Genomic DNA, 15,505 nt, shown 5'->3' on the forward strand with positions numbered 1-15,505 from the left:
ATTGTAAATGCCTTCTATTTACCCTGAGTTGTAAATTTTTTATATGATCCCTGTTTTACAAAAATATTGTCATAATTTTTGCACTTGATAAAACTTTAATGAAAATACCCTTTTCTTTCATTCAACCCCAACCCTACAATATCAAATTTTTAAACATGTTAATCACTGATGATTGCTTACTTCCGACATAGTATGGTATAACAAGTGTTATACTACTATGCTCCCAATTTAAAAAACTAGTGATTTTAATTTTTCCCCCAAACGTGTTTTTAAAAAATAAAAGAAATGTTTATTTAAATTTACAATTATACAAGCCTTGACTTTTAACAAATGCACTGCTTTTGTGCAAATTTAAATAAGGTTTGTCGTGATAATGGGCGCAAATCAGTAGAAGTCAAACAGTTGGTGCCCCTGAAGTCGTTGATGTCGCCATTTTATTGATAAGTTTGTTCGTTTTTGCAGTTGTGTTATTAAACAAAAAATGGAAACGTTATTTAACCCAGTTTTTAATTTAAAAACAAAAAAGTGAATTTGGCGAAGTCTCAAGTAAATTGGTACGTTTTATCTCACCTTCATTTCAGGCATTTGTAACGGAATTCTCACTACGATTTGAATTTATTTTTGTTTACTTTTTTTCGGTTGAATATAACCAAGAGCACAAATAACCCCTAAGCGCAATTACTAAATTCCGATCACGCATTTATTTCCTTATTTTCCCGTTTGTTTCTAATGTCCGCCCACTTTATAAAAAATTACACCTACTTGTGTGTGTGTGTGGGCTTCAAATAAAGCAATGTTTGTAAGCACACTCCTAATTAGCGGCATTTTCAAGATTACTTATGAAGAGGAAGAGGGCAACTAATAAAATGGAAGACTTTTCCAACGTTCTGGTCAACACTGGTGAATTTATTCCAGGTGAGCTAGAAAATTGCTAGATTAGAAATCAACGACTGATTTTAGGACGCCTTTATTTTGTCACACTTAACACTAATGTGGCCCCGAAATCAACCTCAACTGTTCATTATTTTGCCGTGGACACTGAACAATGCTACGATAGTTTTTACAATGATTTCGGTCCCTTGAATCTTGCAATTTTGTTTCACTACTGCGGGAAATTAGACAGGAAATTGTCAAATGGGACGCTCCAGAATAAGAAAATCGTCCACTACACCGGCCTTGATGAGCAAAACCGCGTCAACGCTGCGTTTCTCATAGGGGCTTATGCTGTAATTAAGTTGGATTATGACCCTGAACAGGCCTATGAAGTGTTAACCAAAGGGGCCCAACAAAGCTATATCGAATTCAGAGATGCCTCAATTGGGGAACCCTACACTCTCTCCCTACTTGACTGTCTCAAAGCCGTGAGAAAAGCCCTTGATTGTGGCTTTTTCGACTTCGAAAACTTCGATTTTTTCGAATATGAGCACTACGAAGTAAGTTTCAAAACTCAACCAAAACCGATTTAATTCCCAATTTTAGAGGGTGGAAAATGGTGACTTAAACTGGATCGTTCCCGAGAAATTCATCGCGTTTTGTGGCCCCCACCACAAGTCCGTTATCGACCGGGGGTACCCCATTCACTCCCCCGAGACATATTTCGCTTATTTTCGCAGACACAACGTCACGACTGTCATACGCCTAAATAAGAAGGCTTACGACTCCAATCGTTTCGTACAAGCGGGTTTTGACCACAAAGATTTATTTTTTATTGATGGGGGAATCCCCAATGATCGTATTCTAAGCAAGTTTATTTCCGTTTGTGAGAACGCAAGGGGTGCCATAGCTGTACATTGCAAGGGTGAGTGTTACCAACTTAAAAACGTGGTTTAATTCTTTGTGATTAGCGGGGCTTGGGCGTACTGGGACCTTAATTGCGTGTTATATAATGAAACATTACAAGTTTACGGCGCAGGAGGCGATAGCCTGGATCAGGATTTGTAGACCTGGGTCGATAATAGCCCACCAACAGACTTGGTTGCTTCAGTAAGTCACAAAAATCGTAAAAATTGTTTGATAGTTTTTGTTCAGGAAACAGGATCAATTGTGGGCTGCCGGTGAAGAATATAGGCAAAAAATGAATATGACGGGGCCTATAAAACACACGGTGGGAATATACGGCCTACGCTCGGTCAATAATAACAAAACCAAATCAAATGACAATGTAACAGGAATAATGAAAAAAGTTGATTCGATGGAAATCAACGATAAAGATTTTGAATCAGAAGAAAATAAAATCACACAAGGAGACCGACTGAATGAAATCAAAGCACAAAGGGCCAAAGCGAAGCAACCCCTTTTAACAAATTTGTGAGTTTCGACATTTGTCACAACTCGATTAGCCATTAATTATTTTAAGGACTGAACGCAAAGCGTTTCGATCAAAAGTCATTTTAAACACGACAACTACATCTCCGGTTAGGGTGGGGAGAATAATGACAAACACAACCAAGAGCACAACTTCTACAACTAGAGTTTTAACAAAAAGGTTTGTTTAGGGTCACTGCTTTATTTTATGTTACCACAATTAGCATGACTGCATGATTTTTTCTAATCACAACGGGAAAATATTGATACGTTCACTAATAACCAAAATTCGATTTTAAATCGTCTCTTCTCTCCAGCCGTAATAAAGGGGCGAAATTGGCCTGAAGCTGAAACAACATTTTCCAAATTCCCAGCGAACTAATTGGACCAAAGTCGACGTAAGAATTTTAAGAATCACATGACCACAAAATTGCAAAAACAGGAATTCCATACCAAAACGATCATTTGTAAATAAGTTATTTTATTAGTTTGTTTTTCTGGCGAATAGTAAAAAATGACAAAAATGGGGATTTGGAGGTTTGAAAGTGGCAGTTTTGGCATGGGACTCTCGGCTTGCGGTGTGGTGTGGTAATCAGCTATCAATAAGTTCCTGTGTGTGTGTAAATGGTGTGGATTAGCGTAATTTTGGCGTAGATTAGCGGTAGTTTTATGTAGCGCATGCTTACAGTGCACGGACAGCTTTCTAAATATCGTAAGAGGAGTAATTTGCAATATCCGCGATATGCTTTTGTTAACAGAAACGAGCTGAACGAAAGTCAATCGTCGCGACGTTGCAGCCAACGAAAAGTCAACGCTTCTATAATAACCCTCGGCAAAAGTAAAGTACCGGAGACGAAATCGTTACCCAAGAAAAAAGAAAATTTAAGTTGGTTGATTAAAAATGGCGCACATGAAACTAACGTTGCTAAGTGCAGTTCTGATAATAAAGTTGAAAATACGGTAAAACGTTGTAAAAGAACGCTTGCTTTGGAAAAAGATAAAGCAAGTCCGCATTCGGTTAAAGTGTTACGGAGGTCGCATGGACAGACGTCGAAAGACACTAAAAAAACTGATGGGAAATTACATTTGCCATCGGTCAAAATCAATAAAACGATTTAATTTTTTCATTTGTGTATATAACTCGAAACTGTTGAAAGAGTTCAAAGTTTTATTGTAAACACTTGGTTTTTAAATATTCACAAAAACACTCAGTGTTAGTACTTAAAATGCTATAAGTGTGGCTAGATTTAGTAATGCCAGTATTATTTTTTGTACAAGGTTTTACGAATTTTTCGGCTTTAATCTTTTTAACAAATCTGAACTGAGTGTTTCCTTGACTTTTTGTTTACAAAAACTGTACATAGATGTTGAAATACTTTAAATAAATGTCTATTTTATGTTAAATTCTGGACTGTTATTAATAAATATAATATTGTTTATGATTAGCAGTACACATTTTTATATAACTCACTAAAATATTTGTTCTATTTTATTAATATTGTTTTTACCATAGGAACCAAACACGATTGTATGCTTTTAGTTGCCATTTTAGTCTACTAGGTTTTCACTGTTACAATTTCAACTTATTTTTGTAATGAAATTGTAGTCATATTTGTAATAATCATTGTTCAGTATTTTTTTAAATCAGTTTTGTCAATAAATGTTTCATTGCTAGTTTCTTGTTTCTTTGTAAAGAAAAAACGAAAATTTAGAAAATTAGTTTATTTAGTAAAAAACGAAATGACTGGGATAAGCCAGTAAAACTATATTTCAAATAAAAACAACACAGGAACAATGTTAGTGCTTTGGCTTCAAAGTAACTGTAAGCACAATTTATGTGGACTATGCATATTATAAAAAATGAGAAGTTTTCTCAACATTGACTATGAAGCATAATAACTTGCTTCTTCATCTAGATTATGATTAAGAAGTCCTTCTCTGTCTTCATCCATATGCCTTTGAGGGAACGTAGCCCCGTCGCCCAAACTAAACAACAGAACAACAATTACATTTAAGTCTAGGTAGCAAACGGATCAAAGCTGCAACTAAATCTAGGCTCCAGGAATGGTAAATGAAATGTTCTGTCATCAACAATAATAAAAAACAAAACTAAATTATAAAAACGTTTATTACAAAAGAAAAAACTAAATGGTTGTTAACAACATATAAGTACAATTTTTGTTGAATTAATCATGTAACTACGTGTCCGTGGTTGAGCTTGCTTGTCTCTGAATCAACCTCTCGATTGCTGTTTAACAAAATTCAATTTTTATGTTAAAACAAAAGCTATCACTAAAGCCTCATGCACAAACTACAATTAGCGGTTAGTTTTACCAACACCTCGTAATTTTAGTGGTTTGTGTAACTGGTAATCAATAAAACTGGGTAAAAACATACTGAATTTATTGAAAAAAAAAAAAAAAAAATACATGAGTGATGAATTTAGTAGCAAAAATAACAATAAATCAACTGAGTAAAATCAGGTGTCAGGCATTAACTAATAACACTTGCTTTAGCTAGCGTTAGCTAAATATTTATACATCTAACCTGTTCTGTGTGTTCTCCATGGACTGATAAGAATTCGCCAGATGACGTGAGTTTAGCGGGAATTCAATACCGTCACCCAAACTACAAAAACAAAAATTTCAATCCCCGTTACGGTGTTGGTAATTCACGAATTAAACGTTTTTATATTTTAGTTAATGAGAAAAAAAAAATAAAAAAGTGGGTTAGTGTCAGTGCAATGATAACGTACCTAGTCTTAATTGGAAGTAACCAAGTCCTGGGATTATCACCAAAAACCTCCTGGAAATTATTATACCGTCCAAGATTAAAACCCCTCTTATCCGGCCCACTTCGGAAAATCGGTGGACGAAACGCTTCTACAATTTTCACCACTCTAATAACCACAATAACCAAAGAAATGACTCACCAAGAGTTGTACGATTCTCACTAACCAAGTAACAGTGGTAACAAAACAACGAAACAAGACTTACTCCAAACATAATCGCGACGAAAAACAGAAACAAAATGTGAAATCTCCCGTTCCCTATTCCTTCCAAAGTTCCCTGAAACCCAAAAAGTAGCCAAACTAGCCCCCACTGCACCAACCTACCCTCCAAAACTCGATGAAATAGGGGAGAGACGTCAAGGCGACATACACGCAATAGAATAGCGCGTATCCTAAGAACAACAAGAAAAACTTATAATTCGTGAAACAAACACAATTGTTGATCCAGGGACAATGATGGTCCATTTTTAGCACACACTCGCCGCACACCGAGCAATGGTGAGTCCTGTCAGGCTTAATCACCCTGCATTTGTCGCAAAACCGCGGAAAACCCTGGACGTTTACGTTGGTATTGGGCAAGTGGCGTGAGACATTTTCCAAAATTTGACGTTGTGCTTCCGCCGATTCCGTTACTGTAAGTGTCTGGAATTCAGCGTCGTCGATTTTGTACTAAAACTCAAGTAGTAAAAGGGGCCCCAAGCCGTTACAAAAACTAACTTTTATCGGGACGCGACCAATTTCCGTGAAAATCGTCTGCCAGTACGACCAACACAACATTATAAAAAATATGTGGTAGAATACTAGGAAAATCACTTGTTTTGGGGTCGATTCAACAATCGCTGAAACCGGAATTAAATCACAAAAAAAGCTACAATGACTTAACCAGTACCTAAACAAAGTTGGACAACGTAAGCATAGTACGACCATGCGATTATACAAACAATAAATAAAACTGGTATCCATTTAACAGCTTTGATACACCAAAAACATGGTCCTCTGTTGTTAATAGGTGTGGGGCCGGCCATTTTTCCTTAAGCTATTTTTGATTTTTTTAATGAGGCATTTCAAAGGCTAATGAGATCAGAATGGACTCCTCTTACACCTCCAGGCATCACAAAGGGGCGGGGCTCTAGGCATCTAACCTAAAAACACAACCCGACTATTGTGACTTAAATCAGGACTTGGACACTCACTTGTCATTTCTAACCCAATTAATTCACATATTTCTTTACAAATTTCATTAATTAAGCCCCGCACTAGCACACATACACACACATCAACAATTTTTTTGCTTTTTTAAGAAAATGTCACCGAAATGGTGCCACCCAAAAAAAAGAAAAATCCTAGTTATGTAACTAACCAGACTACTAAAAAAATAAAATAAAAAATTATAAGATAATTAACTAAATTATTATCCTATGTTTTAAGCTCGTGTATTAATAAAAACGTATTTTTTTTTCTATTTTGTCAATTTTTTTGTGTTGGTGTCATTGTGATTGTCAAAACGCTGTCATCTGACAAAACCCGTTCAGTCTGTGTGGTGTTGTTTGAATCTAAACCGATATTTTTGTGATAATTTGTACATTTCGAGTGGAAAAAGATGTATCAAATCGGTGGTGAGAAGTCTTTAAGTTAATTCAATCATAATCAGCAATAATTGCAACGAAAAATGCTTAAATAAATTCACCGTTGAATAACTCACCCATACATGGCTTGTTATTTGAATGAAAATGTTTATACTCACACGTTTACCCCACGAGAGTATCAAGTGGAGCTGCTGGACAGCGCGAAGAAGCGTAATACAATCGTATGTTCGAGTGCGAGTTCGGCAAAAGCATTTATAATAATAAAACTGCTCCAAGAGTTCTCTCACAAGATGAGGGTGTCTCGTGGAAAGCAGGCTTTGTTCGTGTTGGACGCCCAGAACGTCCCAATAATGACATCACATGTGAAATTACTAACTGATTTAACCGTCACGAGCATAGATAAAGAGGAAAATCACCCATCACTTAAGTCTAGTAATGTGATTGTTACCACAGCTGAAGTCTGTGTGTTTTTATGTAAAAAGAGTTTTATTCATTTAGATTGTTATACTTTAATAGTGATAGACTGTCTATACGGGGGACAGCAGTCGTTAGTTAGGGAAATTATGGCCCGATATCAGGGGATCCAAGCCCCCAAACCTCGAATTTTGGGCTTGACTGCCGGCCTTTTAGGCTCAGAGATGCAACCCGATCGTCTGGAGGCCGAATTACAACGCTTAGAAAAATTACTTAGTTCCTCGGTAGACACTTCTAGTGAAATTCTCACGTTGATACGCTTATCTTGTCGCCCCCGTGAACGTATAGTCGAATGCTTTAAACCCATTCCAAGCTCTTTACAAGACAAAATCAAGGCTACGGTAACCTCCTGTCAGAAATTCCTCAAAGACCACCGCTACGACCCTAGTGAAATCTACGACGACGAATTACTCGAAGAATTCAAACAAGTCCCTGACCCTAAAGAACAACCCCTGAGTTTTTTCGACGACTTCCTTGAAATTTTAGACGATCTGGGCCCCTGGTCGGCCGATCGAGCCGCCTATGGAATGCTTATCAAGATAGAAAAGCTCAAAGTAAAAGTACCTTACGAAAGACATTATTTATTGTTGTGTGTTGCATCATCAGTATTAGTTTCGATAAGGGCTCTCTGTGAACTCGAATTCCAAGACTACACAGATAAGGAAAAAGTATTTCGTTTCTCAACACCAAAAGTACTCAGATTTCTCCAAGTTCTAAAGCAGTTCAAACCGACGGGAGAAAAACCGGAAACTTGCGACAAACTCCCTGACATCAAAGATGCCAAAAAGGGAAAAGGAAAAAACTACAAAGGGCCCCGAAGACCGTACATTTCACGCACCCAAAGCGAAGACATGTTGTGCGCACTCGTTTTTGTCAAAAATCGCTACAAAGCGGAAGCCCTCTTCGCTTTATTATGTGTAAGTAAAGTACAGTTTTTCTCGCTGATTTTTTCACTTTCGACTAGGTTATGTCAAAAAGCGACGAGGAGTATTGGTGGGTGTCGGTTTCCTTCTCCGTGAATAAAATCGCTGATCCGGTGCGGGAGCCCCGCGAGGCTGAATCCGAACATAAACGTCAAGAGGAAGTTCTACGGAAATATCGAAGTCACGAATGCAATATTATGATAGCAACATCAGCACTAGAACAAGGCTGTGATCTTCCTAAATGTAATTTAGTGATACGTTTCGATTTACCTCAGTCGTTTCATAGTTACATTCATAGTAAAGCTCGAGCGCGTGCAAACGAAGCTTATTTTCTCTTGTTAGCGAATGAGAATGAAGTTAGCGATTTTGTTGAGAATTTAGCCGAGTATAACGAAGTCGAGAATACTTTATTGAAGAGGTGTTACAGTTTGGAACCTGATAAGAATGAGGAGTTGATTGCTGATGCTTCCTCACTGCAATGTAGACCATATCAGCCTTTGGCCGAACCGGGGGCTAACTCAGTTAGCCTCTCTAATGCTATAGCTTTAGTTAATCGGTATTGTGCAAAATTACCTAGCGATACTTTTACTCGTTTAACACCAATATGGCATGAAGAAAAACTCGAGAATGGTTATATTTGTTCAATTCGGTTACCTATCAATTCGCCGGTTAAGAAAACAGTGATTAGTCCTCCAATGATTAATACTTTATTAGCACGAAGAGCTGCAGCTTTCATGATTTGTCAACTCCTACACAAAGCAGGGGAATTAGATGATAATTTACAACCTATAGGCAAAGAAAATTTCAAAGTGAATGAAGAAGACTGGAATAGTTTGGCTCTTGAAGAATCAGATGAAGAAAATCTAGACCCTAGACCTGGTACTACAAAACGGCGACAATACTACTATAAAAAAGTTGCCGACGCTTTACTTGACTGTCATCCAGTTATCGGCCAACCGACTTACTTTTACAAAATCGTCATGAAACTGACTTGCCCTTTACCGGAAGAACAGAACACCAGAGGACGAAAAATCTACCCGCCCGAAGACTCACCCCAAGGGTTTGGGATACTGACCTCGAAAGAAATACCAAAGGTGCGCCTCCTTTTTCATGATAGTTTTGTTTAATTTCTTGGTTTTAGATAAGTGCCTTTCCAATTTTCACAAGATCGGGTGAAGTTAGTGTTGATTTACAATTGTGTTCACAAGTAATTGTAACGGAGAATCAAATTCGCAAAATTAGGGAATTTTTAAATTACACATTTACGAGTGTTTTACGTTTACAAAAGTACCTAACCCTTTTCAATCCCGACGCTTCGGCTAATTCGTACTTAATCGTGCCAACGATCAATGGTGAGGGCAAATCAAGGTGGCTTTGTGACGCTCGGCGATTGTGTTACAGACTCAGCCGTCGATTGGGATTTCATCGATTTAATCTACGCCAATTTGACGGTACTCCCCGAGATAATCCCCGAAGATGTCCGAAAGAGTTACGAGTTTGATCCCGAAAAGTACCGAGACGCTGTTGTCATGCCCTGGTACCGCAACCAAGACCAACCTCAGTATTTCTACGTGGCGGAAATTTGCTCGAATTTAAATCCGGCTTCGGATTTTCCAGGTTCCGATTATGCCACTTTCGAGGAGTATTACTTGAGGAAATACAACATACAGATCCAGAATAAAAACCAACACTTGCTTGATGTTGACCATACATCAGCCAGGTTGAATTTCCTCACCCCGAGGTATGTTAACAGGAAGGGAGTGGCTTTACCGACGAGTAGCGAGGCCACAAAACGAGCAAAACGTGAAAAGTTGGAACAGAAACAAATTTTAGTGCCCGAATTGTGTGCTATACACCCGTTTTCGGCCTCTTTGTGGCGAAAAGCCGTTTGTTTACCCTGTATCTTGTACAGAATTAACGCATTGTTATTGGCTGATCAAATCAGGCGAACTGTAGCGCTTGAGTTGAATTTGGGCAAGATCGAGCTTAATTCTGGTGATTTTATAACAATATAATGGTCATGATAATGTTGTTGATTTTTTAGAGTTCAAGTGGCCTCCGTTAAACTTTGGATGGTCTTTAGCCGACGTTTTGAAGAAATCTAAAGACGAGGAGAAGAAGAAACAGGAGAAAATTGAACCCATCATTGAAGAAATTCCACCCGAAATTGAGAAAATCGAAAGATTTGACCAAGACGACGACGAGGAAGAAATGATCGAGATTGGGACTTGGTCTAATGACATGGCTCAATTGAACTGTGACCAAGAGTTTCCAGTTGTGAGGTATGCCTCACCGACTAGTTGGTTGGATCTCCAAAACACTTACGACGATTCGTCCTTTTCGGACTCGGATTATTCCGGTGATGAATCCGAGTCCGAATGGGGCGGCCTTCGTATTGAATTCACCGGTGATAACGTAGCTGAAGCCGTCGATGACGAAAATAAAAAAGACGACGATTTCGAACTTGTTGACTACTCGAATGTCTGGAAAGTCGATGATGAGAGTGAAATCACACAAACGTTACGAAAACAATTCCACGATGCTTGTGCCCGAAACAAAGCCCATATTCTCTCATCGGGAATTCTAATTTCAAAGTCTGAACAATTCCAGAAATGTTCCGACTGTGATAATGCTACAACTAAAGATTTGCAAGTTTCGAATAGTTACGATTTTGACTTTAGTAAATTATTTATCGAGTTGGATAAACACGAACCGTTAAAGATTGATTTAGGGCTTCAGAATGCGAAAAACGAGTACGACATATCCGAAACTATGAGTTTCAAATTCGACGAACAACCGAATTTGGTCGAACACCCGGGTCCAAGTCCAAACGTGTTATTACAAGCATTGACAATGTCGAATGCAAACGATGGGATTAACTTAGAGCGACTTGAAACAATCGGTGACTCGTTTCTCAAATACGCAATAACGAATTATCTCTATTCGAAGTATGAAAATATCCATGAGGGTAAATTGAGTCACCTTAGGTCGAAACAAGTAAGTAATCTTAATTTGTACCGACTGGGTCGAAGAAAAGGTTTGGGGGAATATATGATTGCGACAAAATTTGACCCTCATGATAATTGGTTACCGCCGTGTTTTTACGTCCCGAAAGAACTTGAAGAGGCATTGATTGATGCCCAATTTCCGGCGAATTGTTGGACGGTGGCAGACATGGCCGCCACGAGAGATATGACTTTGGATGATATTTGTTCAATGGTCCGTCAAAGAGGCGAAAGTCTTTCACTTAGTAACATAATCCCTTACAATTTAGTGACTCAACATAGCATACCTGATAAGAGTATAGCCGATTGTGTTGAGGCTCTAATCGGAGCTTATTTAATCGAATGTGGGCCTCGTGGAGCTTTGCTTTTTATGGCTTGGCTAGGAATACAAGTTTTACCTCAATTGGAAGATGGGACTTATGGGGAAATTGAATTACCAAAGTCGCCACTTTCGAATCATTTTACATATCCAAAGGAGGAGTTAGATATGCTTTTGGATGGTTATGATCAGTTTGAAAGGCATATAGGATATAAGTTTCGGGATAGATCATATTTACTCCAAGCTTTAACTCATGCTTCGTTCTCACCAAATACCCTGACTGATTGTTATCAAAGACTTGAGTTTCTTGGTGATGCTGTCCTTGATTACTTAATCACTCGACATTTATACGAAGACACTAGGATGCATTCACCGGGAGCTTTGACTGATTTAAGATCCGCCTTAGTAAACAATACGATTTTCGCATCTTTGGCAGTTCGTAACGGCTTCCACCGCTACTTCCGTAACTTATCCCCAAGTCTCAACGAAGTGGTCGAAAAATTCGTCCGATTGCAGGAAGATAGTGGACATGCTTTAGTCGACGAATTATATCTTGTCGTTGAGACTGAAGAAGTTGAAGATGTGGAAGTACCGAAAGCTTTGGGCGACGTGTTCGAATCCGTCGCCGGTGCTATTTTCCTCGATTCGGGAATGTCACTAGACGCCGTATGGAAAGTTTACTACAACATGATGAAGAGCGAAATCGAGCAGTTTAGTAACAAAGTCCCGAAATCACCAATCCGCGAACTTCTCGAACTCGAACCGGAAACGGCGAAATTCGGAAAACCGGAAAAGCTCGCCGATGGGAGACGCGTCCGCGTGACGGTGGAAGTCTTCGGGAAGGGAGTGTTCAAAGGCATTGGGAGGAACTATCGAATTGCCAAATGCACAGCTGCGAAATGCGCGCTCAAAAATTTGAAAAAACGAGGCTTGATCAAAAAAATCGACGAAAGTTAAGTGCCATCGGTAATTCGAACAATTCTAGTCATTATTTTGCGTGTACCAAGGGTAAATTTTTAGTGTGCAAATAGGCCTTAAAAATTTCCAGTAATCTGTGATGTAGTTGCACAAAAATCGCAATGGCAGCTGAGCTATTTATGCATTTTAGTTGGTTGTGACGGGAGGGTTCGCAGATTTATCTTACGATGTGCATATAACGATCGTTTTATCACTTAACCATCGTTTTATTACTAAGAAATGTTTGTTCAAAAATGTGATATAACTGCTCGTTGTGATAGAAACGAAGATAAATTTTAGTTTCACTATATTGTAGAATTTCTATTATTTTTCGTTCATTTTGTAAATACTGTGTTTTTGATGTAATACAGACTCTTCCTAAAGACAGTTCTTCTTAATTTAATCCCACGAACAATCTGACAATGCGTGTTTACGTGATTTCCTGCGATTTAGATTAGGAAAAATTCTTATCTGATAAATATCAACTTTGTTTGTTAAAAAAACCACATTACCTCGGATTTTTTTGAATCATCTTTAGCATATCCGTCATTTTCTTTATTGTGCAATTACACAAAATCTTTTTTCTCGCAGATAAAGGATAAAATTATATTGTGGAAATTATCAGACTTTCCTCCCTTCACAACAACATTCCGAATTTACAAAAATAAACTACAACTCCCTATTCTTTCTGCGACCTCCAGGTTGAGTAGCACTCAAATTTCCTAATATTCGGCCTTCCGATAAGATAGGCAATTTTTTAAATACATTTGAATACAAAATCCAATCTTTTATCAAGCAAATTTTGAAAATTTTATTAAGTGTTTACAAGAATTATTCGTTGTAATTATAATCACTGCACTTGATCGCGTGATATCTGATTTAAAATATAGCGAAATTTCCGAATAAATTACCATTGGCATTTCTTGCAAAACGAGGTCTGAGATGGCCAAAAAATGGCGCAATACGGTTCAATAATTTTTGATCGTTTACCAGAATTATGCAACACGTTTCAAAACCGATGTTGTAATGAAACTTTGCTGTTTCGAAATACGCTACAATTAGGTAAAAGTGCCTTTTTGGCTCGGTATGTATCGGAAGGCGTCTTGGACAACCTCAAGGTCATCCATGTTTGAAAGGTAAAACAAGTTTAATACTTGCTATTTTAATGTCAGTAGGAGACCTTACGTTTACAATTTCTAATTTAAACTTTCACTTTATTTGTCTGGTGCGTTAACGACGTAAAATCAAAAAATGGTAAATGACGCTCTGTGGATTTTTTTCTTGATTTCTTATCTCGCCAACTAGAAATTCCACATTTGTAACTTGTTTCAAACAGTATGCATTTATCTTTGCTATCGTTTATCAGATCAGAGACCGTTGTAGGTGATAGTTTCCTAATAAAACAATCGAGCACCGTTCGAAAAGCGAGAGTAATCAGTGCGGTAGTGAACAGTCGACGGTCGAAGAACGTTCAAGGCGACAAATGTTTCCTACCTTTTGAAATAAATAAATAAAGTGTCAGTCATATACAAAACTCGGCCGAAATCATGTCAGAAATCGAAGAAATCAGAGCCCAACTCCGGGACCAAAAGCACGAACACTTGCTCCGGTATTGGCCCGACCTCAACAATGAAGAGAAGAAGCAATTACTCGAGCAACTCAAATCAATCGATATTGACAAAATCAACGATTTGTTTCGGAGAGCTGAAAGCTCGTACAAAGAGACCCAACGGACTTATTTCGACGACCAAATGAAACCTCTAGACCCGTCCCATTACGAATCAGAAGAAAACTCCACCGATGATACTCTAGACAAATACCGAAACCTCGGACTCGAGGAAATCGCAGCCGGACATGTGGCCGTCTTGTTGATGGCCGGGGGTCAAGGGACGCGCTTAGGAGTCTCCTACCCCAAAGGTATGTACAACGTGGGCCTCCCCTCTGGAAAAACCCTCTTCCAAATCCAAGCCGAACGCATCCGACGCTTACAAACCCTCGCAAAGGGGAAAACTGGAAAATCCGGAAAAATCCCCTGGTACATTATGACCAGTGGTCCGACCAATGAAGCCACCGAGAAATTCCTCCAACAACACAATTATTTCGGACTCGAGAAATCCGACGTTGTTTTATTCAAACAAGGACTCCTCCCTTGTTTCGACTTCGAAGGTCGGGCTTTCCTCGACGGGAAAGCCTCCATAGCCCGCGCCCCTGATGGCAACGGGGGGATTTACCGCGCGTTAGCCCAGAATAAAATCCTAGAGGACATGCAACGACGAGGGGTGAAATACGTGCACGTCCACAGTGTCGATAATATTCTGGTCAAAGTGGCAGACCCCGTTTTCGTGGGGTATTGCAAGTCGAAAGACGCGGATTGTGCGGCTAAAGTGGTGCAAAAAACCAACCCCGATGAGGCAGTCGGGGTGGTTTGCTTCGTCGATGGTCAAGTCCGCGTCGTTGAGTATAGCGAAATAACGCAAAGCACCGCGAGTTTGACCGATAAAAACGGCCGTTTGGTTTTTAACGCCGGGAATATTTGCAATCATTTGTTCACCGTGGACTTCCTCAAAGAAGTCGCGGATAAATACGAGGACAAGCTTAAACTCCACGTTGCTAAGAAGAAAATCCCGTATTTGGACGACGAGGGGAATCTTGTCAAACCGGCGCAAGTTTCGGGGGTCAAAATCGAGAAATTTGTCTTTGATGTTTTCCAGTTTTCCCAGAAGTTTGTCGCTTGGGAAGTCCCGAGAAATAGCGAATTCAGTGCAATGAAAAACTCCGATAAAGATAAAAAAGACTGTCCATCGACTGCAAAGAGTGATTTACTTGCTTTGCATAAAAAATACATTGAGAAAGCTGGTGGGGTTGTGAGATGCGACGAAGTGGAAATTTCTCCGCTTTTGTCGTACGAAGGTGAAAATTTGGAGCAAGTGCGCGGAAAAGTGTTCGATAAACCGATTATCTTAGCACCAGACGAAGAACTTACATGTCCGTAAAAAACACCTAATCAGATATTTTATCTTAAGTATTGTGCTCCACACATTATTTATTTTATTGGGTGAAAGGTACTACTGTAAAAACATATTTTTTTAAATAAATCATCCTCAATTTGGAGAGTCTTTTATTCGACAAGTTTTCTATAAATAAGC

The 15,505-nt window shown here is 38.8% G+C and overlaps 4 protein-coding genes across 7 annotated transcripts; 3 read left to right on the plus strand and 1 right to left on the minus strand.

The window, feature by feature from the left end:
• Positions 1-416: 416 nt before the first annotated feature.
• LOC123006867 (dual specificity protein phosphatase CDC14A-like) lies at positions 417-3,978 on the plus strand. Of its 3 annotated transcripts, none has more exons than XM_044401750.1 (8): positions 417-554; positions 833-915; positions 961-1,433; positions 1,480-1,798; positions 1,845-1,983; positions 2,029-2,307; positions 2,357-2,485; positions 3,063-3,978. In XM_044401750.1, exons 2-8 carry the CDS (start codon positions 840-842, stop codon positions 3,421-3,423), a joined length of 1,776 nt encoding a protein of 591 aa, XP_044257685.1. In that variant the 5' UTR covers positions 417-554; positions 833-839; the 3' UTR covers positions 3,424-3,978. The 3 variants fall into 3 exon arrangements, with proteins under 3 accessions (XP_044257685.1, XP_044257686.1, XP_044257687.1); XM_044401751.1 differs by having other exon boundaries at positions 2,622-3,173; XM_044401752.1 differs by having other exon boundaries at positions 2,993-3,173.
• Positions 3,979-4,054: 76 nt separating this feature from the next.
• LOC123006870 (palmitoyltransferase ZDHHC15) lies at positions 4,055-6,447 on the minus strand. 2 transcript variants are annotated; one of them, XM_044401757.1, is made up of 8 exons: positions 6,289-6,447; positions 5,985-6,237; positions 5,813-5,934; positions 5,420-5,764; positions 5,237-5,372; positions 5,060-5,186; positions 4,852-4,932; positions 4,415-4,552 (listed from the first exon to the last, which is right to left on the minus strand). In XM_044401757.1, the coding sequence occupies exons 2-8, from the start codon at positions 6,118-6,120 to the stop codon at positions 4,495-4,497; spliced, it is 1,005 nt and encodes a 334-aa protein (XP_044257692.1). In that variant the 5' UTR covers positions 6,121-6,237; positions 6,289-6,447; the 3' UTR covers positions 4,415-4,494. The 2 variants fall into 2 exon arrangements, with proteins under 2 accessions (XP_044257694.1, XP_044257692.1); XM_044401759.1 differs by lacking the exons at positions 4,415-4,552; positions 4,852-4,932 and adding an exon at positions 4,055-4,290.
• A 37-nt stretch (positions 6,448-6,484) lies between these two features.
• On the plus strand, positions 6,485-12,898 carry LOC123006863 (endoribonuclease Dcr-1). The gene is made up of 5 exons (XM_044401743.1): positions 6,485-8,072; positions 8,120-9,172; positions 9,220-9,430; positions 9,480-10,073; positions 10,123-12,898. Exons 1-5 carry the CDS (start codon positions 6,804-6,806, stop codon positions 12,357-12,359), a joined length of 5,364 nt encoding a protein of 1,787 aa, XP_044257678.1. The 5' UTR covers positions 6,485-6,803; the 3' UTR covers positions 12,360-12,898.
• Positions 12,899-13,618: 720 nt separating this feature from the next.
• Positions 13,619-15,470, plus strand: LOC123006869 (UDP-N-acetylhexosamine pyrophosphorylase-like protein 1). Its single transcript, XM_044401756.1, has one exon. It carries the CDS (start codon positions 13,907-13,909, stop codon positions 15,350-15,352), a length of 1,446 nt encoding a protein of 481 aa, XP_044257691.1. The 5' UTR covers positions 13,619-13,906; the 3' UTR covers positions 15,353-15,470.
• The last annotated feature ends 35 nt before the right edge of the window (positions 15,471-15,505 follow it).

This window comes from Tribolium madens, unplaced genomic scaffold (genome assembly GCF_015345945.1).
Source record: "Tribolium madens isolate multiple individuals breed KSU strain unplaced genomic scaffold, Tmad_KSU_1.1 Scaffold_2;HRSCAF=44;Tcas5.2_LGX, whole genome shotgun sequence".
NCBI classification, from domain to species: Eukaryota; Metazoa; Arthropoda; class Insecta; order Coleoptera; family Tenebrionidae; genus Tribolium; species Tribolium madens.